This window comes from Limanda limanda, chromosome 11 (assembly GCF_963576545.1).
Source record: "Limanda limanda chromosome 11, fLimLim1.1, whole genome shotgun sequence".
Lineage (NCBI taxonomy): Eukaryota > Metazoa > Chordata > Actinopteri > Pleuronectiformes > Pleuronectidae > Limanda > Limanda limanda.
The window spans coordinates 6,814,937-6,832,580 of record NC_083646.1 but is presented as its reverse complement, the minus strand read 5'-3'; the positions used below and the strand labels follow the sequence as shown (position 1 = coordinate 6,832,580).

Genomic DNA, 17,644 nt, shown 5'->3' with positions numbered 1-17,644 from the left:
CCCATTAACACTGTACAACAGTCAAAACAATTAAATCAAGAAAAATGTCTGCAAGTGCTAAAAGAATCAGATGTGAGTCTTGTATGACCTTTATTGTGCATTACATCCAGAAATTATCACACAAATAATCTATAAACTACCTCTGCTCTCATCCTAGAATGAACCAGAGAGCCTGCAGGACTATGATGACGTTGGTAATGCAACTGAACTTGCACCAACATCTCCTAATGACCACACCAGTGAAGGTGAAGTGGAGCTGAACTTTCCACAGGTGAGATTCACAGCGACGCCCGGACGTCAGACGACCAACAGAGACTCCAGCAGCTCAGAAGAAGATTAGAGTTCCTACGTAAAGGTCATATTTTGACCCGAGATGTTCTCGTCCTGCTTTTTACAGCTACCTCGGGCCTGAGGAAGTTCATATTCACAATAAGTCATCACTGAGAGTCTGAAGAGTTCATGTGTTAAGCAAAATAGGTCGTAGCTATAAATCTACAGTAATGTAAGCTGGCCAACAAACCTTATGCAGCTACAACAAAACCCTGTGTGTTGCCATTAGGAGTATTTTAAAACTATTTAGCAAGAAGGCAGAGAAGTTACATTACTGAACTAAAATATAATATATAAATATTTGTAACTGTTCATTAAAGGTTTTTGGGAAAATAGTGAACGAAGGAAAGTGTGAGGGATAAAAGGTTAAAATCCTTATTTTGCAACTTAAAGTGTAAATAATGTGAGTGTAAAATGATTGTATTCATAACTTTTTATATAATCTATATATATAAATGACATGCAAATAGAGAATGCTGAGAATCACTGCTGAATGTATTTTTTTGTCCCTTCCAGTTTTGTGAACTTAATCCAAACCCACACACCTGAAATGTAAATATCCTGTAGCTCAAAATAAAATGAAATATGTTGGAACAAATTATGAACTTTAAAGTTTATTGACATTATTGTGGGATTTGTGAACATGTCACAGCACAAAAGTGGTTTCTGAAAAATGCATGTACACACAAAACGTATTGCATCATGAAATGAACATTATCTTGTGAAGCATTTCTATTAACAGACCATGTAAACCTTAGATTTACTTGAGTTAAGTAATAAGTAAAAATATTATTGGTGCTTGTTTTGTGCCCTAAAGAAAAAAAATGAAGACTTGCTGCTTGGACCTGAGCATTGGACCTTGAGGAATTATGCTCATGCTATTATCATTACTGGAGGGAAAGCTTCCTTTATATTCTTAACATTTTTAAGTCTTCAGTCATGCAGTTTCAGCTTCAAAGGTAATAATTAGATAAACTACAACATAACAGCTTCAAGGCAGCACTTGCCACACAGACACAGCATGACAATGTTTCAAAGACAGTCAGCAACATCAGAAACAAATACATACATTTGTATATATGCAACATATACAGTAAACACAAAACTAAATTAAAACTAAAATTTCTAGGGCTGCAAAGCAGCACTGGGTGGGACCGAGCACATGCATTTTGAAGCGTTGCATGCTTTTTGCCTGAAAAAAAAAAAAAAATAACTGAGGAAATATTGACACATTGAGCTGTTCAGGCTTGGACTCTGATCATGAGACAGAAGTTTGGTGGTGATAGGACAATGCACAGTGGACTCTTTTAGCGTGTTGTACCTCAATGTTTACACAGTTTGAGGAAATGTCCCAATTCTGAGCGAGAAAGAGACGTGACCTTTGCAAGACATAAAGTTTCCTTTGTTTTAGGAAGACTGACACTGCAGGAGTGGAGTTGTTTGTTTGCGGCTCAGCATCAAAGGATTCATGGTCCATGTATGTCCGCGTTACAGAACATTGTGTTTTAATGGCGTGTAATCAAACTTTGAGGTTTGACAAAATGGCCACTAAATGCAAAATAGCAGGCTTCCTGTTGTGTTTTTCCAATTGCACCTAAAGACCTCTATTGTCTGGTCATGATACACCTGTATATTGATTTTTGTGAAGACCGGTCAATTTGAACACGTTCCAGGGGTCTCGGGGGGTCTCGAGGGGCACCGTTGAGCCATTTTGCGACGCCCATTGAAAATTCCTTCAGAATACGTAAATTTTCACCACTTTCTAACTTTCTGCACCATTTGAGCATGGTAAAACCCTCAAAAAAGCCAATTCATTTGCCTGAATAATAATAATAATTACAGATTCAATAGGGCCTCACCTGACCTTTGATCAGTGCTCGGGCCCTAAAAATATGAGGAAAGTAAAAATCCCGGTCGAGTGTTGTTGTTGTTGTTGTTTTGAGACAAAAATCATCCTGTTTTTCATTCTGATGACTCAACAAGTCTTCACTCTGTTGAACTATTTGACGAGTTTCTCTTTTAACATTCTCTCAGGTCGTGTCGGAGAGGATCTGTCACGTTCGACTGAGATTCTTTCCCTCACCGCGTTGCACAAATTTCCAAAGTCAACTCTTGTGACGGCAAATTCAAGCTTCCGAACGCTTCATCATAATTAGCCAAGCGGCTACATAACCGGCTCTAATGAAAACAAACACCGACCAACGGTATGTGTCGGCTTCAATCCAGATCTTAATCACCGGTTTAATAAATGAGTTTACAAAGTAAGTGAACGCACAAACAGAGCTGCAGAGCGATACACACGTGGTTTTATTGGCGTTCCTTTGCTCGCTTGCACTCTTTTGATTGTTTCTCCCCTTCTGCCTCTCAGCCTCGTCTCTGCAGGTTTCTCCCGTTAGCTGCGTGTGAAACCCCCTGACCTGCTGCTATAAGAGGAAGCGTGTGGGTGGGGGAACTCCAGAGTGTGTGTCTGTTTGTGGTTCTTGTTTCGTCGTGTTGTCAGTTAAGTGTTGCAGGGTTCTGGAGGCTTTTAGAGAAGAAGTGAACAACATCAAGTAGCTTACGGTGATACACTTGCTGCTGAAAGACTTAACGATAGAGAATCTTTAGACTTGAAGGAAGCTGTAAAAACTATAATTTCACACGCTCATAGAAATCAGTTCCCTAAATATGTCTGATTTGGTATTTCATGAGTTATTCCCTGAAAGATCTGTGAAAATATCACCAGTCCCAACATATCTGGCAACGTTAAAGCTGCTGTTCGGACCATAGATGTTCGGACATGTCTGGAAAAGTTTATGAAGAACGTGGCAGGAGATGTGGAAATTTGTGTTTGTCTTTGTTTACAGTGGCCAGTCTCAAATCTTATTGGCTTACCAAGTTGACTTCTTCTTCTGCATCTTCTACGTATGTATTGCACCAGGTTTTCATCCAGAGATATTTGTATTCTTCCAGTTTATTGGTAAAATTAACATGTCCCCCTCACTTGCAAATGTACCATCTGTATCCTCACATGGACTCACTTGGACATTTCCAGGAAAGGTTCCTGGAAAATGTCCATAGCATCTCACTGGGACATTTGTGCTCTCACCCTCCGGAAGATCCCAGTGCCTGTCTGAAAGCAGCTTTCAACAAAGTGAGAGAAAATTCACTGGGTTCTTCCTTCGCCGACACCTCCACCAGGTTTCATGAAAATCAGTCCAGTCATTTTTGTGTAATCCTGTAGACAGTCACACACACAAACAGCAACAAACAACCCTCCTGGAGGAGGAAAACCCAGCATCACACACAAAATGTTATGTTTGTGTTTTGTGTGAAATGATAGTTGTGTTGAATAAGTGTTAAATGTCAGCGTGGACTCAATCGGCAGCAAACACGTCACCTGATTCCCAGGTTGAGGGAAAAAAAACAGGCGACAGATTGTGGCTTCACAGACAAATCACATCTGAGAAATTGTTGGCACGAGGTATTTTTAGAACAAATCACAAGATCACAGAGAATACAAGTCTCTCTCTCACAGACACACACAGACACACACACACACACACACACACACACACACACACACACACACACGCGTTAATTAAAACAGCAGAACCTTGAAGTCCCTCAGAGAAACGAGTGTCTCTAACTTTAATTTGTTTCATCCCAGGAGATAAGTAAACATTCCCTCGTTCAGACCCGGCATAAAAAACAACCCTTCAAAGCTCACCCTCCCTGTGATCCAGAGCCATTATTGTGCACATTGAAATGAGGATTTTAAATTTCACAATGTGTGGCTTGTCTTTATCCTGTTTTAGTTTTTTCTCTTCTACCCTTCATCGCCCTGGAGTTGACTTCTCCGGCAGTTCCCCTGCTCGGCCAGGGGTGGGAGCAGTTCACTAAGAAGACAGGATTCACACACAATAAGAACAGGGAGGATGTTGAGTCCATGTTTTTGGAGGAGAGGTCACAGAGGGCATCTTACTGACGTTGAGACAAGGGCAGGGCTGTAAATAAAAAAGTCTAATAAAGATTTTAAAAAAGGACGTATGAGTCATATCGATGGAGATTTCAATACAAAAGTTTTTGGGTGCATCGCTGGACGTCTATATTTCAGTTTGTATCTTTTTAAATGTGACGTTTTCATTTCATTTGCCCGCTGCTTCTGTCAGAGAGAGATGGTGATACTTGGGGAAACGAGTTGACTCGACGCTATCTGCTCTGACAAATCACCTGGAAACACACAGAATCATCACAGACCTCAAAGTTTATTTGAGTAAAAATGACAATCCCTCATGAACCAGTTTGACATTTTTAGAATATCCAGTAAATTGATGGCTACAACAATGTTGCTTCTTCACCCATTTTTGCCACATTGTGTTGAATTGTGCAGGTGATACTTTTTTTGTGCTGCAACTTTCGAACATGTTTAGTTATATTTTATTAAGTCTGGATATATAGTTCAGTGTCAGCAACTAAACTGAACCATAAATCCAAAAGTCAGTTCTGTATTTGAACTTTTTCGTGTGATCAAGGACTTTAAATACAATTTCACATTGGTTCATGTAAGTGAAGACTTTCCATGTATGTAATGTGAAACTTGTAGTGAAAAATAAATAGCACTGCATTGAAACAAGAGGAAAGAGCCTGACCCTGTCCAGAGGTTCAGAAATCCCTAAATCCTACTATTGACTCCCAGTTTGTGAATAATTGCGAAACTGAAAAGGTAAAAACTTTCTAACGGTCTCCTGGCTCTATAGATTTTTATATTTACCATCCATACAATAGAGTGGTATGACCTTTTCCAACTTTTTCCGAATGAAGTTCACAGAAAAGTAGACGGGCACACGGCCAAGGCTATCACTCCCTGGCACTGGGATGGAAAGTGGAAAAAGACAAGTCCTGTATCTGCCTGTTTATCTCGACCCGCCCCAGATGTATATTGTGTTCTGATATATAATGAGGACCCAGTCTGAAGCCAAGTCACGTTCTTGGAAACCACAGTCATTATCTTTATCTAAACACACCACGTCCTGGTGACCTCACGGCTGTTAATGACCGCCATGCTTCTTTCGTTAATATCAAAAAATCAAGAGCATTTACTTGCCACTCTCACCCTCAAATGTCACGCAACTCCGTCTGTGACTATAAATATCTGGACATGTTTTTTCCTCTAATCACCAGACCACCCGCTCTCCTCCTTTTGTTCGCCCTGCTCTGCCCTCTCTCTCTATCTGTGTGATCATGAATACGTATAGTTCTGCCGAGGAAACGGTGCCTTGATAAGAGCAACATGTCTGGAATGCATGAAGGGGAGACGCTGAAGAATCTGGGGTCAGCTGAGGGAAGACCGGCTGCTGGTGGTTCTCATGCACGAGCCACGGATCAGTGCACTGCTCTTTACTCCAGAGAGAGAGAGAGAGGGTGAGAGTACAATGCACAGCAAAAAACAAGAGAGTGTGCTTGTGTGTGTGTGTGTGAGTGCGTGTGTGTGTGTGATGGTGATAAGATAATATTGAGCTGTCAGGGATCAGCAGACAGTCTCCTCTGTTTATGGGCTGAGTGAATGATGATGGAGCTTTTTAACAATTTGTCCTCCTCAGTCATTATTCACTGACGTCAATGCAGCTGTAATGAATTTAATTATTTACAGATCATTTCGATGATTTTGCAAGAAAAAATTATAATAATTAAGGGTCCATGACGCTTGTTTCTTTTATCTAATACTGACATCACGTTATCATTTAGAGGAGACGTGTGTTCTCTCACTTTGTCTTTCCACTAGACTATTTTATTCTTCGTATATCTGTCATTTTTTTGTGTTTATAGAATTTCTGTAAAGTTAAAAAGTCAAAAGTCTGCATTGTTGTGAGTTTAGATAATAGAAGTCTGTAGAGATCAGCTTCAGCTATACTTCCTAAAAGGTTAAGCTACATGATGCTTTGGGTTAATAAACAACGAATTGGCCCTTGTTCGTTATTTGTTTTGGTCTTTTTGACAGTAAAACTATCGCTTGCTGTATATTTTTCAGGATAAATGTCCTCTAGGTCTCTTTAATAGGAGCTGCGGGACTTATTTACTATACAGGACCAGCTTCAGAGGAGCGGGCTGAGCTCCACTTGATGGATTCTCCTCGGCTGCTCCTCCATCTCCTCCGCCGTCTGACGGGAGGTGCATGAATGCCAGGGAGCACCGGGTACACCAGCCACACACTGAGACCTCTGGTAATGGCTCTGTGACACAAGGGGGATTTTTCTTGGGCAGAAATCTTGGGAAGAAAGCAGTTTGAGGAATGTCCTGCCCTCGCTTTACATTCCCACTGTCAAAAGTGCTCTCGAGAGGGATAATCGGAACCCAGTGACGCATGAGCTTTGTATACTTCCTGCGTTTTTGACATATTGGTTTCATATAGGACGGGTGCATTTAGAGGGCAGCCACACAGCAACTCGCAGCCCAAATGTGGCTTCAGTGAGTGATCAGTATTCTACTCTCACACCAGTTTTCATTCCATTTTCATAATATTTCATCATTGTCTTTTCCATCTCAGAGTGCAGCCTCTGGGAGCTCTAAGCCGTACCTGCCATTCTTGTATCCGTATTAAGGGCTGGTAATATCGAGGACTTTTGTAGCTGTGACTAAAGCAACTTTTCTTTTAATACTTTTCGAAAAAATATTGGCATAGAAAGCGAAAAGGAAGAAATGGATCTTTGGCTAAATCTCCCAGGGGCACGCCCGAACTTTCACAGCAGATGTTCAATGTCTTTTCCTCCAGCACCTGATATGACTTGTCCTCCACTTGACCTCAGGTTCCGTTTCCTCCCACGTGATCAGACTTGGCCCCGCGGAGCTGCTGAGGGTAAATTAGTTCATGTCTCACCGTGATCTTCACCAGAACATCTGGATGGACACACAACACTTTAACGAAGAGGGAAAAAAACTATCTACGTTAAATAAAAAATCCTGGGAGATGCATTAACCCTAAAAATAAAAGTTTAATGGATGAGAAGATGGCTCCTGAATAGTGAAGCCAAAGGATATGATTTGCCCTCAGGTGGCCGGCTGTGGTAAAGGTGGTAACCCCAGCCTCCTCCATGTTAGTTGATGGGAAATGGGCCAAGCTAAAAGGGCAAAGTACACGTCAAATAAATGTTTTGTAAAAATGATCAGTTCCTATCACACCAAGTGTTTATTTTGTTGATAAGTTTCTCAGTAAGATGAACGATCGGTCAAGTGTACGTATAAAAGCCGAATTCAAGCATCGGCAAAATCAGTGACAGAACGATTAGCAATGTAAAGATACAGTAAATCAGAGATTCTACTGGAAGCTGCATTTTATTAGTATTAGCTCATTATTTCTGGTGTTTTCTTGTGCACTGAAACATATATATTTTGTTTTGTTTTCTCATTCTCTGGCCGCCTAATGGGGACAATTCTTGTCTTTATCTGTCCTTGATCTATTCAAAATTTGATTCCAAAACATTAACACATATTTACTACGGCCTTTTTTAATGACATATTTTTTCTGTAACCACTCTGAAGTCACATCTACACTAGAAAACATCTCGCTGTGGCATAATGTGACTCAATAACCAATTTATTTGACAGACTTCTGAAGAATTCGTTCACTGCACATCATTCTAATGGCTGGTCCAATGTCAGAGATGGTGTCATGGTCTGCAGCTAGTTTCCTTCAGGCCACCTGAACTTCACATGGCTGTTATTGAAATTCTGGAAATATGTATTGGGCAATCGTGGAAACAAGTTTTATTACTCTCATATATATTCCAGTGAATCATTGTTTTAAGCTTCGCTCACATATTGAAAAGAGGTTTTATTATGAAGGCAGTACAGTACATTTTAAATACAAAGGATAGACGATACAAAAATGATCAGTGCTTTCACTATTAGAATACAGTGTCAGATACAGCCCAGCAGGAGGAAGTGGAGCGACGCTGCTGGCACGTTGAGCTGAATGTCAAGTTTGAGATATTTATTTAGTATCTTTATCTCCCAGCGAGCAGCTCACTCTTCACATTGTTCCACCGCAGTGTGAGGTCATACCGCTCCCAGGACAGGAAATTAGGCTGTGGGTCTTTTTTCCTCTCTCAAATGGTTTCTTCCAAACGCTCGTGCAGGCCGTCTCCTCTGCCGTTGTGCCGCCGTCTCCTGAGAATAAACCGAGAGAAATCTCAGATCACACAGCGGCGACAAACCTTTTAGTGAGCGTGCTCGTTGTGTTGTCAGCGGCCTGTGTGTCACACAGATCACGTGGGAGGACTCTGGCTGTGCAGCATCTAGTTTCCATTATGCACACTCACTTGTTTTTTTTTTTAAATGCAGCTGCTACGAGACTCTTATTTCCCCTCAGTGTTTGGCTTTATGATCAGAGCGTAGCCTGAAAAGAGATTTGTGTCTGTGCGTTACTGTACCGCCACAGCAGAAGTGCCAGCGCTGCTCCGATCAGCAGCAGGAGAGAGAGACACACGACAGCCGCCGTCATCCCTCTGCCTTCCGTCTCGCACGGTGCTGTCGAGTGGAAAGAAGATGATGAGGTGTATGCAAAAGGCCTGAGAGGTCCACTGCAACGAGTCTGCCACTGAACACACTGGAGCTAACAGGAGGCATCCTGAAACAACCCGACTGTCTTTGGATCATCACGCTTCTTGGCAGATAGGAATTGCATTAGCCTCGCCTCTTTAGCAGCAGCAGCGGCGGCAGTGTGGCGGTCGTGATTTATTGATCGCACTGAGGAAAATCCTTTATCACTGAAAACCCCACCACTGATACGAGACTCAGAGCAGAACGCAATCAGGACACGGATCAGACACGGGGCAACATTATCATTCATTTGGAGTTGTGCGTCTGCCACCTGGTGAACGTGAGGACAATGTTCAGTCATCTCCTGAGGGAAATGTCTGCCTCAGTGCGGCTGCAGAACTCTCCGCTAATTCACCAGCTTGGCCTCGACTCTACTGACTGGAGACAGGCAGACAGATACAGTCGGTTATCAGAGCTTCTCACTGGAAATGAACCTGATGAGGGCCAAATCTGGGCCAAATCAATTTTGCTATGTGTGTTGACTATAGCTGACTTCTTTAAGTTTACAACAATCTTTTTTTTCTAATGTTAATATGACTTTTTATATCTTTATGCTCTGCAAACTGTACAGATCATATAAAAGAACAATAATTCTACTTCTATAAAGAGGGACGGACAAATGATATAATTCACGGAACATAAAGATGGACGACAGGTCTCCACTTACTCACACTCATCACAAATTAAGCTAAAATATCTCAGATACGAACATTGTCATCTTTGCAGCCACAGTCTGAACAGTGCTGATACACTCGCTAGCCCGATGGCGAGTCATTCGTTAATTATGACGATTAATTTTGTTTTTAAAGCATCGTATGACTACTTATAACACGTGGACAGACATTAGCGTGATTAGTATATGTACTTCAACTGTTTTGTTTGGACCAAGTCCCATCCAGTAACTTAGCGAAATTTTTGACAGATACTGCAGTCAGCCACCAGGGGGCGATTGAGGCACTGGCTTCACTTTTTATGGTTGTTGTCAATCTTTATGTACAGGGTATTTTTAGCAACCTACCTGCAGTGTAGGTGGCCGAACTGTAGCCCATCTTGTTGCTAACCATACAGGTGAAGTGGCCACAGATGGGGGTCATGGTCACCGACAACATCGACCCGTCTCCCGAGACTTTTCCGACTGTCGTGCTGATGGCGACTCTCTCGTGGAGCCAGCTGAAGTGCGGGTCCGTCCCCCAGGCCTCGCCGCACACCAGCGAGGAGTGAGTCACGTTGACGCTGACGGAGACGTGGTGCACAGGCTCTGGAAAAAGACAAGTAGAAAAGGATGAATACGGAAACAGGTGAGAGGTATGGAGGTATTAATCTACGGTTGGACAGAAGCAATGGAACGCGTGAGGTGTTTGGCTCTGGGCACCAGCCGACACCAACGAATCATGAGAGACATTTAAAGCTGTCAGGAGAAACTGGCTCCGTTTCAGAGAGCGTAATGAGAGCGGAGAGTGAGGCAATAATGTCGGGGATCGGGATGATAGAAAGCCCTGGAAGCTGAGAGAGCAGATGTGGAGAAGAGTGGAGCTGATGAATTTAAACCGTTTGTGCCGACAGAACGAGAGCAAAGACGCTTTGACGGGGAAAAACCAGAAGGGGCGAAATAATCTCCGAGCACGGAGTCGGAGAGAGAAACCCACAAAGCAAGTCCTGAAGGCAAATTTAATTTCAAGTGTTTCATTATTGAAATGAGACATCTGCCAGCGGAGAGAAACGAGGCCCGCTGGTGTGAAATTAAAGCACATTCATAATACCATTGATAATTGTTAATTCAACTCCAGGTCAGCTGATGAGTATTTGAAATATCTTTTCATATCATTACTCTGAGATGTAAAACGTGTTTAAAAGACTAAATATGTATATTAACGTGGCAGAAAAACAGTATTTACATTCATAAACCTTTTTCTCATCCCCGGACCTATAACCTTCAGACGTCGTCTCTACCAGATCAGATCCTGGAGGAGAGAATTCTCTACAAAAATGATTATTTCTTATATTGGCAATTAATCAAGTGTTTTTCATAGATTTAATGTCTGAAAATAAGAAAAAAACAACAACCCTGATTAGACGGTGCCCATGTTGCTGTTTTTCAAGTGCTTTATTTTGTCTGAGAAACTGCTTGAAAAATATAAAAACCCAAAGGGATTTGGAAGGATTTCCATTTGCAAGGTCAAAATGCCAGTTAAAACCTCGGATGTGAAGTGAACAAGAACAAGAATAAAAAGGTCCTTACAGAACTTGAAGAAAATGTAAATGTGAACATCTCCAATTCCATTACAAGTGGGAAAAGTCCGAGGCTCCGGGAGAGGAATGCAGATGATTTCATTTCCATTCCTCTGGGAAAGTTCAGTAGTTTCTGTGAAATCACTGTGAAAACCCGTCGATTCAAAGCCGGCCCGCTGACTTTAGCATGAATCTCAATTTAAACCTGAGCTGTTTGAAAGAGGGAAGAGAATCTCCCCTTTAAAACAGACGATGTCATAAAAGCTCCAAAGTATTAAATTAACTTTGAGGGGAGATTAGTTTGGTCCAAAGGAAATTTTGAAATCATCAGAGAAAAGAAACTAATCCTCAACATGGAAAAATCTAAATTCTTCAAATGAGCAGGGACAGGAAGTAAAAGTGAGTTCTGTTGTAATGAACCATGCTTGTAAAAATGACTGTTGGCTACATGTAATATCCAACGGAGACATATTCAGGTTTAAAATTTTAATATGGGTTTGAAAAAGTGTACAAGCTCTAATATTGAGAAAAAACTCATTGCTTTCCTCCAGCTGTCCTTTGCTGCAGCTCCTCTTTTCAGCCTCTGTCTGAAACCCTTGACTGAAGCCCAGTCTGCTCTGATTGGCCAGCTGAACCTGCTCTGTTGTGATTGGTCAACCCCTTTCCAGTGTTTTCGAAGTGCCAGCCAGAGTTACAGCTTCAGGGGCATTATGAATTTGAGCTTTTTAACCCTGCAGACCTTTAGAGAACAGAGAAACACACAAGAAACTAAAACATCATCTTAAGCCTCCTGTGAGAATCCCTTCCCATGCATCGCACTGTTACCATATTCCCTGACGATGCAGTGAGCGGTGGTCTTGGCCCCCCTGTGATCCGTCACCGTCACCGCGTACACGCCGCTGTCCGCTCTGCTGTATCCATTAATCTGGAGTGTCGTCCCCTGCTGCTCCACGTCCACACGGACATTTGGCCTGGTGTCAGAGCACTTGGAGCTGACGCCAGGGCATGTGGCCAGCGTCTCTGTGGTGGGAGCAGCTCCGGTTTCGGCCTCCCGTTCCCAGGTTACCAAGGAGACCTTTTCCAGGGGCCCCGGCTGGATGCTGGCTTTGAGAACCAGGCCGGAGCCGGGGATGACGTGCAGCGGCTCCTCGTTGAGGATGTGCACCGACACACACCGGCGCCCGCATGGCACTGAGGACAGAGAGTGGACGGTTTGTTATTTCATGCTCATCAGCGTCCGGTGCATGTTTTTCTCTTCATGACCATAAGTCTTTCATATTCATCAGCTCTGACCTTTGGGCTCCTGGAGGTTTTTGCATTATTTGGGCAGAGCTGGAAGCTAATAAAACAAACAGCAGCATAATAATTCATCTCTGTCCTCGTGTGCTTTATGAATATCTAAGGCTGCTTTCTGTCAGACAGTGTCAAGCCATGATTTATAGAGCACGACCGCCATGCATAATGTGATATCCATCAAACCAAGTCAATATCCCCAAATCACAGTCAGAGCTGCAGTGAAGCCTGCGTTCATTCGCTCCAAGGAGGATTCATCAAGTGTCTTAACCTGATCGGCAAAGCATGAAGGAGACGTGGACAGTGTGGACATCAACCAAAAACAAGTTTGGCAATCGTTCTTTTCAGGCTGAAACATTTTTGTGTTGTCAATAAAGCATGACCTCATATTTACATGCTGGTTTTGTTAGATGTGATCATCGCTGCTGTTTAAACACACTATTTTAAAAGATCCCTTACTGGCCAAGTGTCAACCAATGGTTGTCCGGCGCCATCTTGGATTTTTGAAACCAGAAATTACCATATTTGGAGAAGCAAGGGGGTGGAGCCTGACTGAAAGCTTGACAACCTACAACCCTCTGCACCCATTGGACGCTACTAGCTGTCAATCTCACGGTAACCACGCCCCAAGTCATCTATTTGACTCCCAATGGGGCTGTAATATACAAAATGAACATCCTGCTTGAAGAAGACAAGATAATAATTCATTAAGTGACGAGCAGAGACATAAACGTGAACAGTATTAACCCCGCCCATATCCTTTGTGACCGACTTTCTGCCGAAGCCAAATGATGACAAATAAACATTAAAAAAAATGATATCCCAAAATATAAATCATATATAACCAAAAATAAAATGTGAACAACTGATCACATCTATGCTTGTTTTGTTAGTGACTCGTTTGTTATAACCACGATGATGAAGGTTGGGTTTGTCTGCCTCTGAGCTCATATGGGATTTATTTTTCTGACCTTTTGGCAAACGAAGTTAAACAAATCGATCAGAATCTTCCAGAAGTTTCAGAATAAAAGCCCCTGCAGTGTTAGTCCAGTGTGGACAGTGTTTCCTTGTTGAGCTGCAGTGGAAGGACACTGACACAAAGAAGGACGTTTTCCACCAAAAGGCTGAAACTTAAGAAGACATCTCCCTCATTTGTCTCACTGACGGCTGCACTCCTCTATTATCCTTCGGCAAACTTAAAATTTCATGAACAAAAAGAGTACTGTGGGCTTTAGAGGGAAGATTACACACTAGCAAAACCTTCTTCAGTATTCACAGCTTGTTTGGAGAGCGTTTTCAGTTCCTATTTAATTATTAGGATGGTGCAGAGGAACAAACAGCCTTACTCAGGAGAAGCAGCAGGACAACTCTCCAGCACGGGAAACGCCGCAGATCCATAGCACCTGCTGATGTAGAGACAGAACACAGGGTGGAATTTGTCCATGACCTCAGCAACAGCACAACACTTCCTTTTGTCCTCATGCAGCAGGGGTGCCACCGCGGCGAGGAAGATAACCACCCCCTCCAAAGAAGAAGTGGAATAAAAATGAAAAGAATAAAAAACATAAATCAAAGCTGCACGTCCTGTTATTAAAAAAAATGAAATGCAAATGGAAGCAGCCAAAGATACCGGCATGGGAGGAAGAGAAGTTGGAACAAAATGAGGACGGTTCTGCTGCCAAAACAAGAAAAAAAAAAAACTGAAGCCCTTCAAGCAAAGTGAGAAAACACACACGCGGAGAGAGGAAACACTGATGAGCTGTGCAGGAAGTACACAACCTGCATTCATTCACTGCAACCTGGAATTCACCTGGCTGTTTACCCTGAAGTTATCCACACTGAAATCCCCCTCGAGTGGGATTCACCTACCTTCTTTCTTCCAAAAGGCGAGACCAACAATAACAGAGCTGCTCAGGTCTGTGTTCCCTCTCTCTCTCTCTCTCCTTTTCTCTCTCTCTCTCTGTCTGTCTCTCTGAGGTTAAGGTGCAGTTCACTCAGTGACTAGATTTCTTTTATGGCCCCCGAAATAAAACTATAGCTCCAAAGCATTTGCCATTGCATTGGGAGGAGCAACCGAGGTGAAGGCAGCTGCTCCAGATCTGTAAACACAATCAACCGGGAGGAAAAGGGGCTAAAAGCGTTTTCCTTCTTCCTGCACTTCACCTCCTTTGGCCTTTCTCTCTCTTCCCTCCTCCTGCCCTTGTCAGGTCTGGTCAGTGAGTCTAATAGGCGTCACCTTATTTTGAAGCAGTGTCCTCCCCCCCCTGACTCCCCCTGACTCCCCCCTCTGCTTCCTGTACAGTAGACGTTCCTCTCTCTGCTCGGCGAACTTTCCAGTGTAAATATCAACCCCCTCTCTCCCTCTATCCCTCCCTCCCTCCTCTCCGTGACCTGAGACCACCTAACACATGCTCCCACATTCGAGGGGGGGATGGGGGATTTATTTTTTTCACACTGCTCTTGTAAACAGAGATAAAAATGCAATGGTTTTCTTTTGAAGGGAAACCAGTGACAATGTTGGAACTGAGTTGTATGAAACCGGCTTTGTGCTGCAGGCGTCTTATCCGGCACAAACACTATTTGCCCCCCAGACACAATACATTGTCTTTGGTTTTTCGGAATATAAAGAAGAGGCCGTACATGAATTACTCTATTCTTATATTTTTCAATAATTCTCTCCTCTCATATGCAACTCAGGGAGACCCCCCTCCCCCCTCTGAGCATGTGAAGAGGAATGCCATTGATTCTTTTTCTCATTCCCCCTGGGAGAGCTGGAGCGAAGACCCTCACAATTCTACGTCTGCCTCATTAACAGTGAACTGGCTGCTGATGGATTGAAGTCCTACTGAAATAAAAGGTCACATTCATACCAACCACATATATATATTAGAGTTTAATCATCAGCTATTGGCAGAAACATGGAGTAAAAACCCCTTCCGTCAAACAATGTGCTGTAATCTGATCGAAAGCTCGGGGAAAGTGATTAAAGAGACCTGGAGATCAAATTGTTTTGTCCGATACAGACTCTCTTACACCACCGGAGCAGGGAAACATAACGACATCACTTATGTTTGGGCTCAGCTCTGCAGATTGTCACTTCAGGAAATGCATCCTGGGGCACAGATATAACAAGTGATTTAAATCTGATTATAAATCCATTTGTATTTGCAGTGGGGATTATGAATAACCATGGGGAATAACAGCTGTGGCTCCCACTGAGTTCTGTGTCCACACAGAAGTGCTGTCTACCGGAGTCTACCAGTAGGGGGCGCTAATACATCAGCTGAAACAACTCTTCTCCCTCCTTTTCATTTTTTTCTCTCCCGATATCAACATATGCTTCTGGTTCCATATGAAGAATAATCAGTTTCTGGTTTTGCATCACATGAATTCATATCACTGCATTGAATAAATTAAGCAAAGAATTGAAAGCATTTAGATATGGTTAGATCCATATAATTATTATATAATAATCAGATCATAGATTCCATGTAACAGCATGTGAGGAGTGCTAATAGATATGACCTTGAATCATGAAAGGGCGGCGATCCCCAGTTTGAGAAAGTAGAATGATTCCTGATCATGTCTGCCCGCTATCAGGGTCTCATGAATATGAATTTCATTTTCTAAAAGCCTTTCCAGAGATATATTTTAAACCATGTACATGCATAATTTGTTCATATGTGGATTTTAAAACAAATATCTATTACTGTAATATTTTTGTACATTTCTTTTACATGCAGTAGTGTAAAGAAACGATTCACATTTCCTAATGTTCTGTACGTTTATGTGCTCTTTGTACTTTGAGGAAATATGAACCCAATCTAATGTAGTAGAAATACATCCTGTATTATGTATTATACAACAATACAAACAGACCTTTATATGAAACTATATTTGTAGAGCACAAACCTCAACCAAGGCCCGGCAGTCGCCTTAAACTCAATCAAGCTGCATCAAATATAATAGTTGTCAGTCCCCAAGATCCATGACTTATTCCCAGAGAAATTGCTGAAAATGTGAAAACACCATGTTGAAGAAAGTGATTTTTTGATGCCCATTGTGCGGATACATGGCAAAAAATAAATTATTGAATCTTCTCTTGGCCCACGTCCCATCAGAGTTTCATGGAAATCTGTAGAGTAGTTTCTGTATAATCCTGCTGAGTGACCGATCAATCGATGGGAGCAAGAATATAACACAGGAGGAGGAGGGGGTAATAATCACATTTCAGTGAATCCAGTAAAATGTCCCCAGAGTGATAATATATATATATATATACATATATATATATATTGTATTTGTACAGACTGCACCAATGCATAAGCAGAGTTTTCTGTATAGCTTATTCTAAACACTTATAATACAGGGTTAATTTATTTAATCCACATCAGTGCATTGTGTGTTTTTAATCGCATATATCTAATGTGTCTGAAGCTGCAACACAACTTTAAATATGTCCCTCTTTACGGTTGACGTAAGCTCCTCCCACTGCTGCTGCCCCTTTTGGAAAACAGGTGTGAAAAATACAACCCAGGAGGAGGAGGGGGTAATAATCACATTTGATTAAATCCAGTAAAATGTCCCCAGAGTGATAATATATATATATATATATATATATATATATATATATATATATATTACTATATTGTATTTGTACAGACTGCATCAATGCATAGGCAGAGTTTTCTGTGGAGCTAATTCTAAACACTTATAATACAGGGTTAATTTATTTATCCACATCCCTGCATTGTGTGTTTTTACTCATATCTAATGTGTCTGCAGCTGCAACACAACTTTAAATGTGTCCCTCTTAACGGTTGACGGAAGCTCCTCCCACTGCTGCTGAACAGAGAAATGGGCGCTGCCCCTTTAAGAGAACAGGTGTGTCCTTCACAGGTAAGAGTGAGGAAACAGGAAGTGGCCTCACTCCTCAGTAAACATGAAACTTAAAACACAAACAAGAACATGAGGGACGAGGGGAAATACTCAGGTGAGTTTTTTAAACATTCAACTGTTGTGTGTGTGTGTGCGTGTGAGTGTGTGTAAGTGTAATTGGGTGTGTGTAGGTGTGTGTGAGTGTGTGATGTGTGTGTGTGTGTGTTTAAAACCTCTGTTTAGATTTATCAGTGTTCGGAGCAGAAGTAATGTTGTGTATTAAAGACTTGTATCTCTGTGCAGAGCGGCCTGACTGACGACATGAGACAACCTCTGC

The 17,644-nt window shown here is 42.1% G+C and overlaps 1 protein-coding gene across 2 annotated transcripts; it reads right to left on the bottom strand.

Annotated features, from left to right (window-relative positions):
• Positions 1-8,120: 8,120 nt before the first annotated feature.
• On the bottom strand, positions 8,121-14,622 carry si:dkeyp-97a10.2 (uncharacterized). 2 transcript variants are annotated; one of them, XM_061081311.1, is made up of 6 exons: positions 14,299-14,622; positions 13,776-13,835; positions 11,962-12,327; positions 9,926-10,165; positions 8,739-8,835; positions 8,121-8,475 (listed from the first exon to the last, which is right to left on the bottom strand). In XM_061081311.1, exons 2-6 carry the CDS (start codon positions 13,825-13,827, stop codon positions 8,415-8,417), a joined length of 816 nt encoding a protein of 271 aa, XP_060937294.1. In that variant the 5' UTR covers positions 13,828-13,835; positions 14,299-14,622; the 3' UTR covers positions 8,121-8,414. The 2 variants fall into 2 exon arrangements, with proteins under 2 accessions (XP_060937294.1, XP_060937295.1); XM_061081312.1 differs by having other exon boundaries at positions 13,776-13,832.
• Between the last annotated feature and the right edge of the window lie 3,022 nt (positions 14,623-17,644).